This window comes from Meleagris gallopavo, chromosome 1 (assembly GCF_000146605.3).
Source record: "Meleagris gallopavo isolate NT-WF06-2002-E0010 breed Aviagen turkey brand Nicholas breeding stock chromosome 1, Turkey_5.1, whole genome shotgun sequence".
In the NCBI taxonomy this organism is placed as follows: Eukaryota; Metazoa; Chordata; class Aves; order Galliformes; family Phasianidae; genus Meleagris; species Meleagris gallopavo.
In genome coordinates, this window is record NC_015011.2 from 48,962,555 (window position 1) to 48,980,372 (window position 17,818).

At 50.2% G+C, this 17,818-nt stretch overlaps 2 protein-coding genes across 2 annotated transcripts in view; both read right to left on the minus strand.

The window, feature by feature from the left end:
* Positions 1-203, minus strand: part of TAB1 (TGF-beta activated kinase 1 (MAP3K7) binding protein 1) — an 8,551-nt gene extending 8,348 nt beyond the window's left edge. Inside the window, exon 1 of the mRNA XM_010710848.3 lies at positions 88-203. Within this exon, the coding sequence (XP_010709150.1) occupies positions 88-120 (33 nt within the window). The 5' untranslated portion in view covers positions 121-203. The remainder of the gene's footprint in view (positions 1-87) is intronic.
* A 4,108-nt stretch (positions 204-4,311) lies between these two features.
* SYNGR1 (synaptogyrin 1) lies at positions 4,312-17,765 on the minus strand. The gene is made up of 5 exons (XM_031552314.1): positions 17,756-17,765; positions 17,115-17,272; positions 10,451-10,688; positions 9,832-9,977; positions 4,312-8,060 (listed from the first exon to the last, which is right to left on the minus strand). The coding sequence occupies exons 1-5, from the start codon at positions 17,763-17,765 to the stop codon at positions 7,842-7,844; spliced, it is 771 nt and encodes a 256-aa protein (XP_031408174.1). The 3' UTR covers positions 4,312-7,841.
* Between the last annotated feature and the right edge of the window lie 53 nt (positions 17,766-17,818).

Genomic DNA, 17,818 nt, shown 5'->3' on the forward strand with positions numbered 1-17,818 from the left:
CAGGAGGGTGAGGAGGAGGTGCGGGTCCCTCCTCGCACACACAGAAGGGGATGCGCGAGCGGGGAGAGGGGGGACGGCGCCACTCACACTCTGCAGCAGACTCCTCCTCTGCGCCGCCATCTTGCAGCAGCAGCGCCCTCCTCCCTCCAGAGCAGACAAATCTGCCGGGCAGAGCGGCCGCTCCACACAACCCCGCCCCCTTTTCCCTCACGCAGAGAGCAGCGCTTGCAGCCAACGGCCGCTTCCGGCGGTTGCCCCGCCCACACGCGTGTGTTGGCCACGCCCCCTTCCGTCACCCCGCCCAATGGGGAGGCGGTGGGCGCGGGACCGCGCCCGGATGGCTGCGTTGGCCCCGCCCCTGCGCGTCGTTGGGGTGATGCGATGCGTGGCTGGTGCCCTTCAAGGTGCGGTGTCTGCCCTGCTATAGTTTGCAGTGTTTTGGCTCTGGAGGGCACTGCGTGGTTCTTTGGGTCCACCAAAGCAAAATATTTTTAAATTTCCTTCTCCCCACACCTATGTTAGAGGGAATTGAGGTGTTTCTGTGACTTGTCCTGAGGCTTCTAAGAGAAAGGAGCAGAGACTTGAGGGATCCTATGAAATCCTGTGAGCTGAGACCAGCGGCCCTGTGTTGAGATTGGTTCTTAGCACCATGACTTTATAAGTCAGCCCAAGTGCCCAGCTCTCAGCTGTGTTGCCAGTGCGTGGACATCACAAGCCTCCTCCTTGTGTATCAGCCCGCAGTCTGTAGAATCATAGAATAGAATCACAGAATCATTAAGGTTGGAAAAGACCTCTAAGATCATCAAGTCCAACCGCCAGCCCATCCCCACCATGCCCACTGACCATGTCCTCAGTGCCACATCCACAAGGTTTCTGAACACTTCTGGGGATGGTGACTGCACCACCTCCCTGGGCAGCCTATTCATCTCCCACTTGAAGTAGCCCAAGGCCTTTCCAACGCTCCTGTGGACTACAAGATAGGCCAGGACACTATGAATGTGCCCTCAAGCCAGCCATCACTTGAACTTTGTCAAAGAACTGTGGAATGGTTTGGATTGGAAGGGAGCTCTGGGTTCATCTGGCTTATAAGTGACATCCAGAGGAGGGTGCCCAGGCCCATATCCAGGTGGCTTTTGAAGACTTCAAAGTAGACCCCATGACCTCTCACGACAGCCTGTGCCAGTGCTCAAGAGTCATTCCCAGCATTTTCTTACACTGTAAGTCAGCAGAAGAACCTTGCAGGTGTGTGAGTGGCATGTCTCGCACTGTGTGATGACAGGCAGACAGCCTGCAGCACTGGGGGGAAGAGCACAGTTCTCCCAGTGAACCCAGGCTGAAGGAAGGGGCTCCAGTGTGAGAGGTGTGTAGCAAGGCAGTCGTGATGAGAACATGGGTACTGAGTAGTCTTGACTTCCAGCAGTCACTTGATACTCTTTTAATGACATATTTGTGGCAAACAGATTCAGATGTACTTCAGAAATAATTGCTCATTAATTAACCTCATTCTATGGAATGATGGGTTTTGCTGCGGGGGATCCTGTCTGAGGATTCCAGCTCCTTTTCTTCTAAATCCTTTGTTTATTGTTTTGTTGCTTCTCTTTCTTCTGTATCTACAAAGATTTCGCATCCTTTCCTTTCACACAAGACTGACAGAAACTCAGTCATTCTGGCAGCCTTAGGTATGCAGGCTTTTTTTAAAATTATTTTTAAAGATTATACTGTTGAAATATGGAATAAAATGCTAGATTTACAACCTCAATCTACACACAAGTTTTTATATGTTTAGCTTTATGCCTAAGCTTGGTTTCACCAATGACATTTAAAATATTCCTGTGGGTATAACTGTAAGTCGGTAGAAATAATTCCAGGAAGGGGGTTCAAGTCTGCGTTAAAATTAAAAGTGAAGTGGATGGATTTTATACTAATAAAGATCTGTTTTCTTACAGCGTCAAGAAGAATTCCTTATGCTGCAGAAATCCATGTAGAACAGCATTGTCTGCACTGCTCAAACACAACAGGCAAGTTCATCTGCTTTAAAACACAATGTCACTTTTTCAGCATTGCAGCAAAAGCTTATGCTTATTTAATGACATTCAAGGTTGCAATCCTGCACTTTGGTGAGCTCAGGCAGCCCGGGTCCTTGCACAGAGCACCACTGATATCAGCAAGGCTTCCAATGTGCTCAGTGACCACCCGTGTGTATCACATTGCAGGACTGGGGAGTTAAGAGTTATTGCTGTGCTCTTATATTGTTAAGCGTGTCCTTCTGAGACTAACAAGAGTGGAGTCTGCATGTTTGTCCTCTTCCTAATTTAAATGTTTGGCTGCAGCTCATCGTCACTGAACGTTGTCATCGTGTTTTATTTTCTCCTCTGTGTTTGGGCTGGAACACAGAGCTGATACAAAATATTTTGTCTTGGTGAAAATATTTGTCAGTTTTAGGATGTTTCTGTGGCACTGTCACTGAGCCTCCACCCTAACCTTGAACAAAGGCCCTTAACTACCTAGTTTGCAAAATGAGAACAGTAGGATTTGCCAAACAAGGCTGCTTGCAATGCTAAATGCATATCTGTCCAATCTTTTGCAATCTTCCAAAGGAAAGTGCTGCTGAAGCTTGCATGCTGCCTCACGAATACCTGCTTGCAGAGATCAACAGCTTTATGCAGCACTCAGAAAAATGGAATACTGCAACAGTTTCTGCTGCTGTATTGATGGAGCTTGTTTTTTTTTGTTTGTTTGTTTTATTTATGCTTTATACCTTCGGTAAATCTTCTCAGAAATTACCATGCTATATTTTCATGCAGCAAAAATCTCCCCAAGCATACAGAATATCGGTCACTGAACCTCATCCATGCAACAATGAACAAATTGCATGATTCAGTGAGTACCAGATTTCTAGCTCCCTATCCCTCATTAAACTCCCATATTTCTCATCCCTCCCTCTCTCTGTCTGTTTCTTTGTACTTATTGTTTCTCATGCTTCTCTGTTCCCAATGACAGGGATTATATGCACAGTATTTCTAATGCCAAGCCGTACTATTGCCTTCCTGTTTTTACAAATGTTTTCTCTGCAGAAAGGGAAGAAGCATTCCACCGGTCACTCTGCTGGACTAGCAGATAAAAGATGAACAAACATTATTGACCAATGTGCTATGGAGAACAGGGAGCATGGTGCAGCCCCATCATGGTGCTGTTGTAGGCATTCAGAGACTCCCCCAGTAGAGAGAGACAGCTGTCACTGCGAAAGAGAGTCTGTGCAGAGCTTTAGGCTTGGTTTTGGCAACATTTGATCTCATCAGTTTTTAACTCTTCTTGTTGTCAAGACATTTGCCTTTCTGGGAGCATGGCATCTGTAGAACACTTTCACCCCCAAAAGTAGGATGGTGGGAAAAAAGGGTCTTTGTCCAAAGAAAGAAGGGTTGGGTGGGTATATCGGTACATTTAGGTATACACTTAGGTGCAGCTACAGGGTGTATGTCTCAGCTGTGTACCCAAGAGGGGAGACAGTCTGGAGGACTGGATGCTGCCAGTAGGTCATCATGTGCCTGTGCTTACTGTCCTCAGGCTACACAAGGGTAGGCACATTAGATCCCTGGGTACTCCGGTGATAGGTGCATTAAAAGGGGATGAGAAGGAAGCTCTATCTAAGCACTGGCGAAACATAGTATTTTGAATTTTATTTTGGTCACAGAGGAAATTGCAATGATATCCTTTTCAGTGTTGAGGTATTACTGAAACCCAGTCAGCAGTGTCTTGAGAGCTCTTGTTTCCCAATACTTGATTATGTTTTGAAAATGTGTGCTATGCTAGACACCCAAGCAATGGTCACACAGAGATAAATAGAAGACACATCAAAGTAATAAACAGATCTTCTTCCCTGGGTGTGAAAATAGTGATGTTTATTCCGTATTCTTTCATGTCCCCCCTCCATACCTTCTATGACTATAGCTGTTTCACAATAACCCCTAATACAGTACTTCAAGCTCCTTCTCATGTTTTCCTCCTGATAAGCTAAGAGACACTTCATGGTAGGTGTGATTTCAAACAAGCCAAGCAGAACAAGCCACTCTTAGCACCTCCTCAAGTGTCTCTCTCAATAAGGGCAGCTATTTAGGTCTCTCTACACCGATACTGCCAATTTTCACTAAGCCTGGAGGACCTGGGTTCAAATGGAAGAAGTGTTGGCATGGGCAGTCCTGTTCCTTAAAGTGCCCCAGCTTGTATCCCAGCTTCAGGAAGACCTCCCAAAACCCTCTGGGGCTAGAAAAGCCATCCAATTGCAAAGAAAATCAAGACCAATTTTTCATATCGTTTCATTATTTTGAATGTTGTAACTTTATTGAGACACCAGTAGTTACCACCTTCACTTTGTTAACCACAAATATATAGGATATTGTAAACACGTGCCGAGGTGGCGGGGTTTGCTGTAGTTGAATTTGAGGACGGATTGGGACGAGGGGAGGAGGGGTGAAGGTACACTCAGGCTTAGACAAGACCACTCAGGGGATCCTGTATGCGGCAGGCCATCCGTGAGTCATCGTATATACGTATATATGTATAGCTTTATATTATACATCTTTTAAAATATATATATATATATAATATATACTATACACAGGCAGTAATGTGGCAGGGGAAGGGGCAGGGCAGCCCAGATGGTGTGATGGATGCCACAAGGGCAGCAGGGAGGTGTCTGGATGGATGGTTTGGACTTGCTGCATGAGGTGGCCTCGCTGGGTTCCCTGCCTTGTACCTGTTCTGGAGACCAGAGCCAAGGCTCCAATGGAGACTGTCCCACTACACTGCCTTCCTGAGTCCTCCTGAGTGCTCCTGAATGTGTGGAGACACACTGCCCTCCTGCTCTGAAGGGACTGCCAGGACTAATGCGGAGGGGACGGGTAATGAGTAATGTGTAATGAGGTGATGAACAAGGTGGTGGGGACATAGGTGAGCAGGGATGGGGGGCATGTCAGGATGCTGAAGCCACAGGTAGATCTGGGGCAAGGTTTCTTTACCCCTTTGACCTTTGCAGTCCCTGCTATCATAAAAGTACCTTACTTGGGGACTCGGCAAGATAAGACATCAAGGGGCCATTGCTCCCAACAGGGGATGTGTAATCCTCTGTAATCCGGACAAATGGCATGGCAGGGAAGAAAGCCTTCTTATCGTTTTGCTTATGCAGCCTTCCCTCTGATCTCCTAATCCCTAGAGTGGGACTGATCTCACACTCATTTAGGATCTAAAAGGGACATGTTCCAGCCAGGTGCCCAGGCCTTCATATGATCACCAGCAGCCCCTTATCAGAAGTTCCCACGATATGACAACCAACCCCTTAGATAGGTCCATCTCCTCAGAGCAAGCCATATGCCACCAAAATTGCATTTTCAAAGGCTGTGTGCTAACCACATGAGTACCATCCTCAGGTTTGCCACCACCAACCCTCCCTTGCAAAGGCTCAAAGGAAGTCAAGCCAAGAAGAGTACACCTTCTCCCATGAGCAAAGGCAAGAAGGTGCCCAAGCGTCTATTGTTACAGTGTCCCCTGCCATACCAATGCCTTTGCCATAACACAAAGCAAGGAAGAAAGAGACAAAGATGGGCAATAGCCCAAGGTGAAGCTACCTAGCTCATGTCCCACTGAAGGGCTGGCTGAGGAGGAGGCTTGTCACACCTCAAAGCCACTGAAGCCCACCAACTGGTTACATGAGGGAAACAAGCAAAAGAAGGATAAAGAAAAGCTTTGTCATGAGTCACCCCCACGTGATGTTTAGCCATCGATGTAGCTCCACTGGGAGAAGGGGCACTGGCAATTGTTCCGTGCTACACCATCAAAGAGACCCCAGGTAAACTCCCTCCCCCCCCCCATTTATGGCCTGTACTTCTCATGTGCCTGGTCCCTCACCTCAATGAGATGGGACAGGTGATGGGCAATTCCCAGCAGCCCAGCAAATCTTCATGCTGAGAGCTTGTTATTTATAGCCTCCTCCTCTTGGTACCCAACCCACACATCCAAAATGAAAGCATGGAGGATGACACAGATGACTCTGGGCAAGTACAACTAGTTTGTCTCCTCCGCCTCACCGTTCTTTTGTTTCTCTCCCCTGGTGAGAGAAGTGGATTGGAAGGAGCTTCCCCCACACTGAATCTCTCAATAAAGTAACCCCCTCCCAAGCCTAAATATTAGGCTGATCCCATCGAAAAAAAAAAGCCTGAGGGGCTTCCCTCTGAAAAATATCCCTCCTATGTACAGTATTGCTTTTGCTCAGAGCCCCAGAGAAAGCTGTGGAGCAGGTAGAAACTGTGCCTGCATGCAATGGAGAGCTGTCCTTCCTTCCCCCTTGGAACCCGCAACTCTGTTGTCTACTCCTTCTCCATTGACGTGGGGCAGCTGGAAAGGAGCAGTGCTAGGAGGAGGAGGACTGGTGACCTGGGTGAAAGAGGACTGCGTCCTCCAGATGAGGTGTTTGCATGGCCAGACCTGCATCCTGTCCTCCTGGCTCCTAAAGATGCTACAGAGAACAGGCTGAATGCTTGGGGAAAGTACCAGTGGATGCTGGATCTGTTCTTGATCTCTGCTTCTTGGGCCAGTGCCACGTGGACCATGGTGGCTGCCCAGGGGACAGAGCTCCTCAAGACATAGCCCACTGCTTGTGCTCTGAAAGATGTCTGTGCTGAAGCGGTCCAGCTGGCTACTGCTCAATCCCTTACTTCTAGGCACTGACATTAATTCTATTCTGGAATAAATACTGTGCTTCCAGAGCTGTCTCTTGAAGCAAAATCGTGAGAAGTGTGGAGTAACATCAGTATGAGCTCTATCTGAGATTCACTACTGCCACCTAGGTGAGGCTTTAAAGACATATCAGATGCTGCAGGAGCACTAAGGTAACTAAAAGTAAAGCAAGACCAGTGTTCAGAGATCCCACCGTGGCCCCAAACCATTGGAGGGTGGAAATTGAGGGAATTTTCCCATCTTTCCTGAGCTTCCCATCTGAGTGGGAGGTGAAGACCATCTTTGGACTCCCACCACTCACTGTACCCCAATGTGATGTCTGGACACAACAGCTGCATCTCTTTTGGGGGTTCCTGCTCTATTCCCATGTGCACAATTTGGCCAGAGGAAGGGAGGGGGATGCAGCAGTACCCAAGCAGTGAAAACACCTCTGCATGGAGGAGTGGCTCTCATGGTACTGCCTCCCTTTTCTGCTCTCTCAAGCCCTCCTGCTTTCATCTACAGCAAAACCTGTGAAAAACACTGGTTTGATTGTACCTGCAAATATTCCTCTTTCCTATCCCATTCTGTCTCACCAAAACTTATCAAAACAAAGCATCCCCTGACTCACAGTGAAGAGCACTCTCTCTCCCCATCTCTCCCTCTACCCTCGCACATCTGCATGCCAGCTCAGCCTGCCCCTTCCACCCTCCCCTCCCTGAACCAATTCAGATGCTCCTGCAGCATGGAGCAGCACTGCAGCATGTAGCAGCACTACCTCACCTATGAACATCCTGCTCCCTGTCACCTCTTCCACCTCTGCTGTAGCCCCTCTTTCCTTCTCTCTTCCAAGGAAGAGAGAGAAGGGGGAAGAGGGGGGACCTCCCTCAGTGCCAGATTTTGGAACAATTTGGTGCCGGGTAGTTCTGGGGGGAGTAGAGGGAAGAGGCAATGGGGAGCGTTTTTTCTTTTTGTTAAAAACAATAAATAAAAACAGATGACCCAGAAGGCTGGAGCATAGCTGAGAGCCACCTCCTGTGCCACTACGCACGTGTCTGGCTTGTGCCTCGGCTCGCTGCCGGCAGTGGGAAAGAGGGCAGAAGGGGAAGGGGAAGGAAAGGGGCATCGGCGGCTCAGTAGTTCTGCGTTTGGTACCCCTGTGTCTCGGTGTCAAAAGCATCTGCTGCAGGGGGCTGCTGGTATGTCCCCACCGCGTCCGTCGCGTCCTCCTCGTTTGTGTAGGGAGCGTAAGGCATGCCGGAGTCCTGGCTGGGGTCCATGTAGTCCTGGGAGAAGAGGGCCGAGTCGGCACCCAGCCGGAAGCGCTGATACGCCAGGAACGCCTGGCCCACCTTCAGGAGGATGGAGAGAGATGGGAGGCAGAGAGGGGACGGGAAAGAGAGAAAGGGGAACGTACCAAGAGAGAGAAATAAACAAAAGGGAGGTTAGTCACGGTTACGGGTTAGTGTATGAAGCCCATCTGGGAGACAATCCCACAGAAAGCACCGATCCCTTGGCAGGGAGAAGAGGAGGGATATGGGATGGGGCTGTTAGCAGGGGCACGTGGGCACTTGGACTCCAGCAGTCTTCCCAGAGCATCCCCTGCAGAGCTGAGCAGTCTGGCAGGCTATGAGCTGCCCCTGGGGGCAGGGTTTGGGGAATGAGGGCTGGCAGGAATAGAGAAAACACAGCAATGGGGGGCAGAAGGCATCTTCTGGCTGAGACATGAACAGTCATCAAAAGAAAGGCACGAGTGTTACGCAGCATTAGTTAGGCTGAGGGAGAGAAGGGGCCAAGGAGAAACACACAGATGAAGCCAAGTGCTCAACAGCTTCCTCCGTCTGCAGCCCTTGTCCCCAAGCTGCTCGTCACTGAGGGGTGTTAAGGCAGCAAGGACGGGGAGTTGGGGAACAGTGTGTTGTATTCTTCCTGAAAAGTAATGTCTCTGAGCCGTCGGACAGCCAGAAAGGCAAGGAAGCCCTGTGAGGAGAGAGAGGGGTGGGAGGAGGATCAGTCAGAAAGATCAGAACAGAGCATTTGAATGAAACTGAAAAACAAACACAAAGATCCAGGGAAGAGGATGCCTTTAGGCACCCACAGCCCATGTGTCAGGAGGACCCTGCAAGTGCTGCAAACACCCCTCTCCGAAAAGGTCCTTGCACAAGACTTGGTTCCCAACATGCCTTCTGCTGGAGCTTGAGGAATGCTGCTGCTTGTCTTTGGCTCTCAAGGTGGGGGTCACACTGCTGTCCCTTGTCTCTACTGCCACCCACCTAGGTGCAGTGCCCAACTACTGCAGTCACAAGTGCAGACTGCGTCCCTAGAGATGGGAGAGATGCAACTGCAGCCTCTTGTGGCCACTGAGGACATTTCATGTGAGCCCCCAGCCTGCAGCTCCCTTCTCTGCTTAGCTTCAGTGACCTACAAGTGCTGTTCAAAATCCTTTTATGGACAAGAAAATGCAGTGGAGTTGCTACCCGCGGGGACCCATGCTGGAACAACTCCGGAAGGATGGGCCCCATACTACAGAGCCATGTTGGAGCAATGCTTGGAAAGCTGCAGCCCGTGGGAAACGCATATGGGGTCAGTCCGGAAAGGATGGTATTCCATGGGAAGGCCCATGTGGAGCAGGGGCAGGGAGTGACCACGGAGATGACAGTCAGATGATTGACCACAGCTCCCATTCCCACCCCTCTCTGCTGCTTGAGGAGGAGGAGGTAGGTGGGGTGGACGGGGAGGAAGGTATTTTTAGTTCACTTTTAGTTCTCACTGCTATAATCTGTTATTAGTAGACAACAAATGGTATTAATCTCCATATGTTAAGCCTGTTTGGCCCGTGACTGTAACTGGTGAGTGATCTCCTTGTCTTTATCTCAGCCAAGCAGCTTTTTCCAATGTATTTTCTTCCCCTCTTCTTCAGAGGAGGAAAAGGTGGTGTAAAGGAGCTGTGCAGCCTGAAACCACTACCCTAGGCTTCCCTCCTAACTGCCTCTGCTCCTCCATTTCCTTCCCCAAGGCCATGTCATTTCCAGAAGGAATCACTTATCTTGTCACCTCCCATCCCCCACAAGCCAACACAATTGTAGAAAAGCCTCAATCTGACACTGTGATTGCTTTACTCACCCAGGTGAAGATGGAGAAGAATGAGAATGTGATGGCTGCTCGGGCTGCATCTCCTCCCTCGTTCATTGGGTTGTCTTCTTCTTTTGAAGCTTGCCACTGATTAGTCAGAAAGCAGAAGCCAACAAACCAGAGGAATGCCCAAAAGGCTGCAGGGGACAGAGATCAAGAAGATGCGTGTGAGCACAACATAAATACATCACATTGATCTGCAAACTACAACACCAAGCAACCCATCATCATGCTGCAAACTGGGCCATGTGTTGGTCATGAGGGTTTTCTAAGCCCAAGTGAGCTTGCAATTCACTGAGGTATCATATCAAGCTGCGCTGGGTCCGTCCCCTTTTCTGCCCTGTTGGCTACGTGTAGGACTGCTAGGCTAAACATGAACCAACTTGGAAGACAGAAGTCCTTGACAAATTCAGATGCTGTGCTCTTGCTCCACTTGTAGTCCCATCACACCACTGTGGATATAGGGATCTACATAAATTGAGCTAAGCTTCAGGGCTGGAGGAGATCCTGCACAGCTATCAGGATGGGGAACGCCAGGGATCTGGCAGCAGCCCACCATCAGCAGCAAGACAGCAGGGAAAGGGCAGAGAAAGCCATTTGGGAAGCACACCTGAGACGCCAATGTCTGAGAGCACTGCCTTCTTGCGGTCCTTGACGCTGCTGATCTGTGGGAAGTAGGCATCCAGAGCCAGGTAGAGAAGGCAGCTGAGGAAGGCGAGGACACCCACGGTAATGCCATAGTTGCAGGCGTTGCGGTTGCGGTTGAAAATGCAGTGCTCCTCTGATTCGTCCAGGCGGTTCACATACCCCTCATTGACAATGGAGCCAAACACCACGATGGAGAACACCTGGGGGAAAGGCAGAGGGACATCAGGGCAGGTTGCTCTGGATGAGCTCCACGAAACTTGGGCGAGCCCCCATTCCGCTGCCTCTCCTCAACTGTGGTAGTTTAGCAGGGGTGGTTTTATTTGATTTCAGAGGACTAGCTTAAAATAGGGCACATCTAGATGGAGTCTGTTCATCCATCTGATCCAAACCGATGTGAAGCAGCCTCAGCCTGGAGGAAGGGCGGCTTCCCGCAGACACGCAGCGAGGCGGTGCAGAGTGTAAATGCAGATACAGCTTTGGTGCGGGTGCCTGCGTGCAAGGGCTCCCAGCAGCAGAAATCCGCTTAGTCTGCACTTATTTTCCCACCCACTCCTTTCCCTTCTAGGAATTCCTTGTCTCACTACACATTTACGCTCCAATTTTATCCATCTGGCCACTGTGCTCCTTTCCTTCTCCACCTTCCCACAGCCCCAGCTCTTCCTGCTGACCCACTAGGCTCCTGCTCTCCCCATCTCCTTGCACATAAGCCCCTTCTCCCCACTGCCCTGCTTCAGCCCAGCCCATGACACATTCTAACCTTCCCCACAGATTTTGCAGAAGCACAGGAGTCTTCCCTACCCACCAACAACACTGCAGCAGCGCATTATGTTATATCAGGTAGAATTAAGGATGAGGCCAGGTAGAGATGCCATAATCCACACCTGCCAGTTTAATCTTTGCTCATCGAATTAGCCTTTGCCTCCTGCTGCATGGCCAGCCACCTCACACAGCAGGAGGAAGAAGGAAGGAAAAGAAAGGAAGGAAGAAAAAGAAAGGAAGGAGAGAGATGAAGGCAGCACGCACAAACTTCTCTTTGCAGGGTGTCTTGAGATCTTTAGGTCTCAAGACAACCCAAAAAGCAAAGAAGCAGCAGCTTGGTGAGTGCAGGGAAAATTAAGTGCTGATAAACACCCATACACAGTCTCAGACTGCCTAGAGAAGCTGTGGATATCCCATTTCTAGAGGTGCTCAAGCCCAGGTTAGATGGGGCTCTGGAAAGCCTGATCTTGCTGAGGGCAGCCCTGCTCAGGGTAGGGGGTAGATCTAGCTTTATGGTCCCTTCCAACCCAAACCGTTCTATGACTCAGTGATTTCCCACCGGTGGAGTGGATGTCTCTGGCCCAAAGCCCAGATTTCTGCTGTTTGGCCAGTGGCATCTCTGTATTCGGCACTGTTGAGGCTGCACCTCAACTGCTGTGTTCAGTTTTGGACCCCTCACTATGAGAAAGACATGAAGGCCCTGGAGTGTGTCCAGGGGCAGTGCTGTAAGGGGTCTGGAGCACAAGTCTGATGGAAAGCAGCTGAGGGAACTGGGGTTGTTCAGTCTGGAGGAGGCCCAGGAGAGACCTCATCACTCTCTACAATGACCTGAAAGAGGTTGCAATGAGCTGGGGTTGGCCTCTGCTCCCAGGTAACAGCAATAGAACTAGAGGGAATGGTCTCAAATTGTGCCAGCGGAGGTTCAGGTTGGACATTAGGAGGGATTTCTTCTCTGATAGCGTGGTGCTGCAGTGGCACAGGCTGCCCAGGGAGGTGGTGCAGTCACCATCCCTGGAGGTGTTCCAGAACCGTGTGGATGTGGCACTGAGGACATGGTCAGTGGGCATGGTGGGGATGGGCTGGCGGTTGGACTGGGTGATCTTAGAGGTCTTTTCCAACCTCAATAATTCCATGATTCTATGATTCCAAGAACCAGAGGAACCCTATTCACTAGCCCTCAACTGGCCACAATGCAGCTGCCAAGCTTGAACAAGTATCTACTGATTCCAGTGTTGTTTTTTTTCACCCAAAGGCTCATCATTCAGTCCCATTTGGATTGCTGACCCTAGGCGTGTTTTTGACAGCAATATGACATAGATGGGAATCCTGCTCCTAACCATTGGGACCACATGGTTTCTTTGAAAGAGATTTTTATGCTAGGAAATAAAGTGACTGATTTGCCCTCTTCCTTCTTCTATTTGAAAATGAAAACTGTTCATCCTTTACTCAAATCGCCATGAAAACAAAACCCAGTAAAAATTATTTCTTCCTGAAGCAAAGTTTTGTCTTCAAAATTTTGGTCTGAATGGTTGAGAAAGGCAGCAAAATTGCTGACAATTACACACATGGTCTTTCACTGGGAAATCTCACACACCTTAACTGCCAGCATGGCTGGCTGATCTGCCTGGCATCATTTGCAGTAGTTGCTTTGTTCCTCTGACTTACAGCAGGGCCATCTCCTAGAGGTGAGGTCCAAGTGCTCCCAGGACTCACATGACTATGGTAGGATTAGATGATCTTGGTGGTTTTTCCAGTCTTAATGATTTTATGATTCTATGACCAACTAAGGTGTAAGCGTCCTAGTACTGGGACTACAAAGTGGGTGCCTGGTTTTCTGCAGCACTAGGCAGAAAGCATACCTTCTCTTTGGAAGATGAAAGAGACACAGTCCAGTGTTCACTTTCAGTTTAGGGCTCAAAAATGGTGAAATGCCAATTCTCCGATTCAGGCCAACTTTTGCAACAAGCTGCACTCAGTCTCTGCTTGGTCATTTTTGCTTGAGTGAACCTCTTACTCCCCAGAGACACTTCTGTTTACTCTGATCCTGCCTTGACATACATCTCTCCTCTCTCATCTTCAGGTTTGCTGCTGACCCGGAAGGGCTCTCTCTGAGCAAAAGCAGCAGAATTATTCTTTTTTGCACTTGCTCCTTCACAGCTGTCCATGTCAACACTTCCTGATGAATCAGGTGTGTGCATGAGACTGAAGGGACTGGTTGGAAAAGACCTCTAAGATCACCTGGTCCAACCGCCAGCCCATCCCCACCACGTCCCTCAGTGCCACATCCACACGGCTCTGGAACACCTCCAGGGATGGTGACTCCACCACCTCCCTGGGCAGCCTGTGCCACTGCAGCACCGCTCTTTCTGAGAAGAAGCTTTTCCTAACCTCCAATCCGAACACAATTTGAGACCATTACCTTAAGGCCATTCCACAGGTTGGGAAGAGAAGCTTGGCAAGATGTCTCCTTACCCTGGTGCCACTCCCCTGGGGACTGAGTCCAGAAGTTTTACTGCTGCACACTTAACCCCAGCTGTGTCTTTGGGACAGGTGGTAGGTGGAAGCTCGCTGTCTTTGCAAGGCATCTCAGACCAATTAAATACTCAATATTTCCTAGGTTGCACAAGCTGTGCATGTGCCAAGATAATCCAGGCAGCAGGTGCAGTGTGAATGCCTGCCTGGATTATAAACAAAGCGCCACAAGCCTGCAAGAATAAAGCGTTTATGTTTCTGTCATCAGCACATCTGCATCACTTACAAAGAAATGCCAGCCACCCTCCTTCCCCTGTACACTGCCATTCCTCATTATCTGTTGGACTGCAGCACCCTCGTTTTCTACTGCAAGTGCCTGGGGGCATCCAGGGAAGCCCAGAGCCAGGCACCTTGTAGAGCTGACACAGACAGAGGAACCAAAAAATGAACTGCATCCCGCCATACAAAGCCTTATTTAAATCCTGCTGGATCTGCTCTGGCTAGGCAGAACCTGCTGAGCATCATGTGAGGTCTGTGCAATGCGCCCATCCCCATCCCCAGGCATCATGTGATGTGCCCCGGCACCCTGCGGGGATTTTCCGGCACCTCCTCCCAGGAATTTGCCACAGTTTCTTCCCCAAAAGACCTATGACAGCCTCAGTAGGGACAAGGCTGTTGGGTTGATGTGGTGCCCTCCAGCCATGAGCCCTGCTGCTTCCTCCCCTGCTTTATTCCATTAGGGAGAGGAAACAGTTCAGTGACATAACATCACCCGTGGGACTTCAAATCCAATCCACCTCAGGCAGAATAAAGCGATGACCTCTCCCATGCTGATCTGGCAACGAGCAAGAATAAATCTATTTAAAAACATGAGGATGAGGAAGAGAGCAAACAGCGGAGATGATGGGGTTTTCATCTGAATTCATTCACCCACAAATACAGCTTCTGGAAAGCATCAGAGAGCCCAGCACAGACGTGGATTATTATTATTATCATCCCCGTCGTTAAATCTGCTTGTATTTAGCTCATTTTGAAGAAAAACACACACGGCTTTGGGTACATGTGGGAGCAGCAGCCTGAAAGCAGAAGGCCTCTGTTTAACCCCCAGCATTCTGGTAAGCCCTGACCCCAGAGCACTGCCCACCCCTGTCAGTCCCCCCTGCTTTTCTCAGCTCCTGGAGGCAGTCCTGGCCAGCAGCCATGTGGCACTCGCCTCCCAGCTGAGCTGGAGCAGGTGATGCTGGAGCAGGGAGCAGCTCCACATCTCTAATTCCTGCCCTGGGATCAGAGCAAGGCTTTCTCTGCCAGGCGGCTGTTGTTCACCATTAACCCTTCTGCTGACCACCGTCACCTCGCCTCCATCATGCTGGGACCACATAGCACACCTTTTTCCATCAGGGTCTGGCCCTCAGGACCCTCTGGAAGGATTCATTTTTATTTCAGAGCAACCACAGCTATTTGCTTTGGCTCCAAGATCCTTCCTGGCAGTGCTGTGCTGGGAAAAGCACTACATGCCATACTCAGCCCCAAATTGGCTGCACACATCCATCACCCTTCTGCTGGCACAGCCTGGTGCCCTATCCCCAAAGTCCTCATCTCACCATGAGTTCCACCAGCACAGAGTGGCCATGGCAGCCAAAGCCATGCACAGGTGCACATAGTAAGGGCAGGAATAAGGTGGGTACTGTAGCTGGCCCCAGACTCACCTGCTCCAATGCTAGGACAGTGTTTCAGTTCACACTTTACTTATTTATGGAGTTGGTGCTATGTTCAGAGCCTGAGGGTTGCATCCTTCCTTTGGTGTCGAGCTGCTCTGTTGGCCAGCTCCATGCAAAGCACAAGTGGAAAATTTTGCTTAGCAGGTACTATTTTGGACAAAGTCAGCCACAAGCAAAGAGGCAGTTTGGGCAGTAATGCCTTAAAAAAGCCTCCAGAGCATCCATGTAACCTGAGCTTGCTGGATGGGCTCTCCAGAATTGCTAGCCTTTGCCACAGCTTAGCATCCTCCTTTCCAAATCTACCCCATCCCTTCCTCCTCTGCCAGCCAATCTGCTCCTGACCCATAGCCATCCACTGCTGGCAAAAGCCAGCATGGCCACCTGTTGGTATCACGCCCTACACTCATCCACACCTCGATGTCGCAACCAAGTCTGCTACAAGGCACGACCCAAGCACAAGGTCACTTCCTTGGGAAGCAATCATAGGATGTTCTGCTCCTTATTGAAGCTCATCACATGAAAGCAGCTACAAGGAGCCTTCAGCCCTGAGCATTTGAACTCCCTCCCATAGAGAGTGAGAAGGGCAAAACAACCGTGAACTTGTATGTTTTGAGTGAAATTACACCAATTCATGGAAGGGCTCTGGAAGTGTTCAAGAACCATGTGACACTGAGGGACATAGTGGGCAAGGTGAGGATGGGCTGATGTCTGGACTAGGTAATCTTAGAGGTCTTTTCTAACCTTAATGATTCTATGATTCTATAACGGTTCTGGTTCTAGTCACAACCTGAGACAGGACTTCAACACCCATTAGGACTCTTCTTGGTCTCAAGGCTCAAAGACAAATTTAGGACTAAATACATGGGAGGCAGCTTGTGGCTCCCTGGCCACGAAAAGTAGGAGGAGGAATCCATGGCTGGGGAGGATGTGCCAGTCAGGACCACCTGGCTAGGTCCTGGCTGATCCACAATGGGATGTGACCTCCTCAGTACCATGCAAGGCTGGTGAGCCCCATCCTGTCCTCTGCCAAGGTCAGAACAGCAGCCATTGGGGAATGTTATGGGGAGATGCTGGTCCTCAAAAACATTCTCCTTGCTGTGGGCTAAGGGAGCACTGAGATACTCTGGAGCAGAGCAGATGCCTATTAAAAATACAGATATCCTGCTCTCTCTCTGCCTCACCTTTGGGAAGCCAGAACCCCGCAGCGCTCGAATGAAGTCATGAAGGAAAAAAAAAAAAAAAAAGAAAGGCAGAGAGAGTGAGAGAGAGAGAAAGAGAGAAGAAATTCTGCCACAGAGATTAGAAGCGGGAGAGCCTTTGTAGGTCACACTCCACCCATCATACTCGCGCAGGCAAAGGGATGGGGCTGCGCGCCCCATCACAGCCCCAAGCCTGATGTCAGTAAATCCAGACATATGGACAGATGGATAGACACCTGCATTAATGACATCCTCAGCCATCCCAGGGCTCTACAGCCACCCTCCCGTCGCAGCACCCTGAGGGACAGACAGCATATCCAGCTTCAATTCATATCCCATATCCCATATCCAGCTTCAATTCCCCATTCCCCCTTTGGTGCTTATTTCATTTTATTTCATTTATTTTGCCCCGTGGGTGCCAGCACGCATGTGCCCTCTCTCCTCCGCCTGCCCTCCCTCCTCCGCTCCCGGCCCAGACCTCAATCTCTCCCGCGCCGGCTCCTGCCGCAGCTCGCTGCCTTAATCCCAATGACCTTCGTACGGAGACGCGCGGGGCCGGCAGCCATAGGATGGGGGAACGTGCTAGGAAGAGCAGCAGACTGAGAGGGGAAAGGAAAAGGAGGGAGCACAGACCCCCTCAAGCTCACCTCTGCCACTCTGTGTACCCCAAAGCATCACCCCCAGCCTGCTGGTACCCCGCATCCCATAAACCCCCCAGCCAGGGGGAAGGACACATAGATCCCCCAAGCAGATGGAGATGGAGGGAGAGCCCACCCTGGCTCACCCCATCCCTCCCCAGGGCTGCAGTAGAGCGCTCTCACCCTGTATGGCCCTATGTCCCTGCACATCTCCGTGCCTACGGCTGTGCACCTATGGGGCTGTATGTATATGGATGGAGCTATGTACGGAGATCGGCACACCTGGAGGCAGACGCAGATATATGTCTATGGATGGAGACGGATACCCTATGGAGACGTGCGTGTGCACGGATATGCCTCTCTAATACATGCGGAGAGCTATGCGTGCACGCACGGCTGACAAGCAATACGTATTACAGCATATATAACATACACCATTCGAAGCAACACGATCATCTGTATTATATAACCGCACACACACGCACATGCATGCGCGGGGGGAGCCCAGGGCCCCGCCGCTGCGCCCCGCACCCCCGTCCCGCTC

Bases quoted from the DNA above. Each gene is read 5' to 3' on its own strand.
- SYNGR1 (XM_031552314.1), bottom strand. The intron at 10,689-17,114 runs GTCTGGGCCGGG...CCTTTCCCCCAG, and splicing joins CCGGCGCGGGAGAGATTGAG to GTGTTCTCCATCGTGGTGTT. The intron at 9,978-10,450 runs GTGTGCTTCCCA...TGTCCCCTGCAG, and splicing joins CTCAGACATTGGCGTCTCAG to CCTTTTGGGCATTCCTCTGG.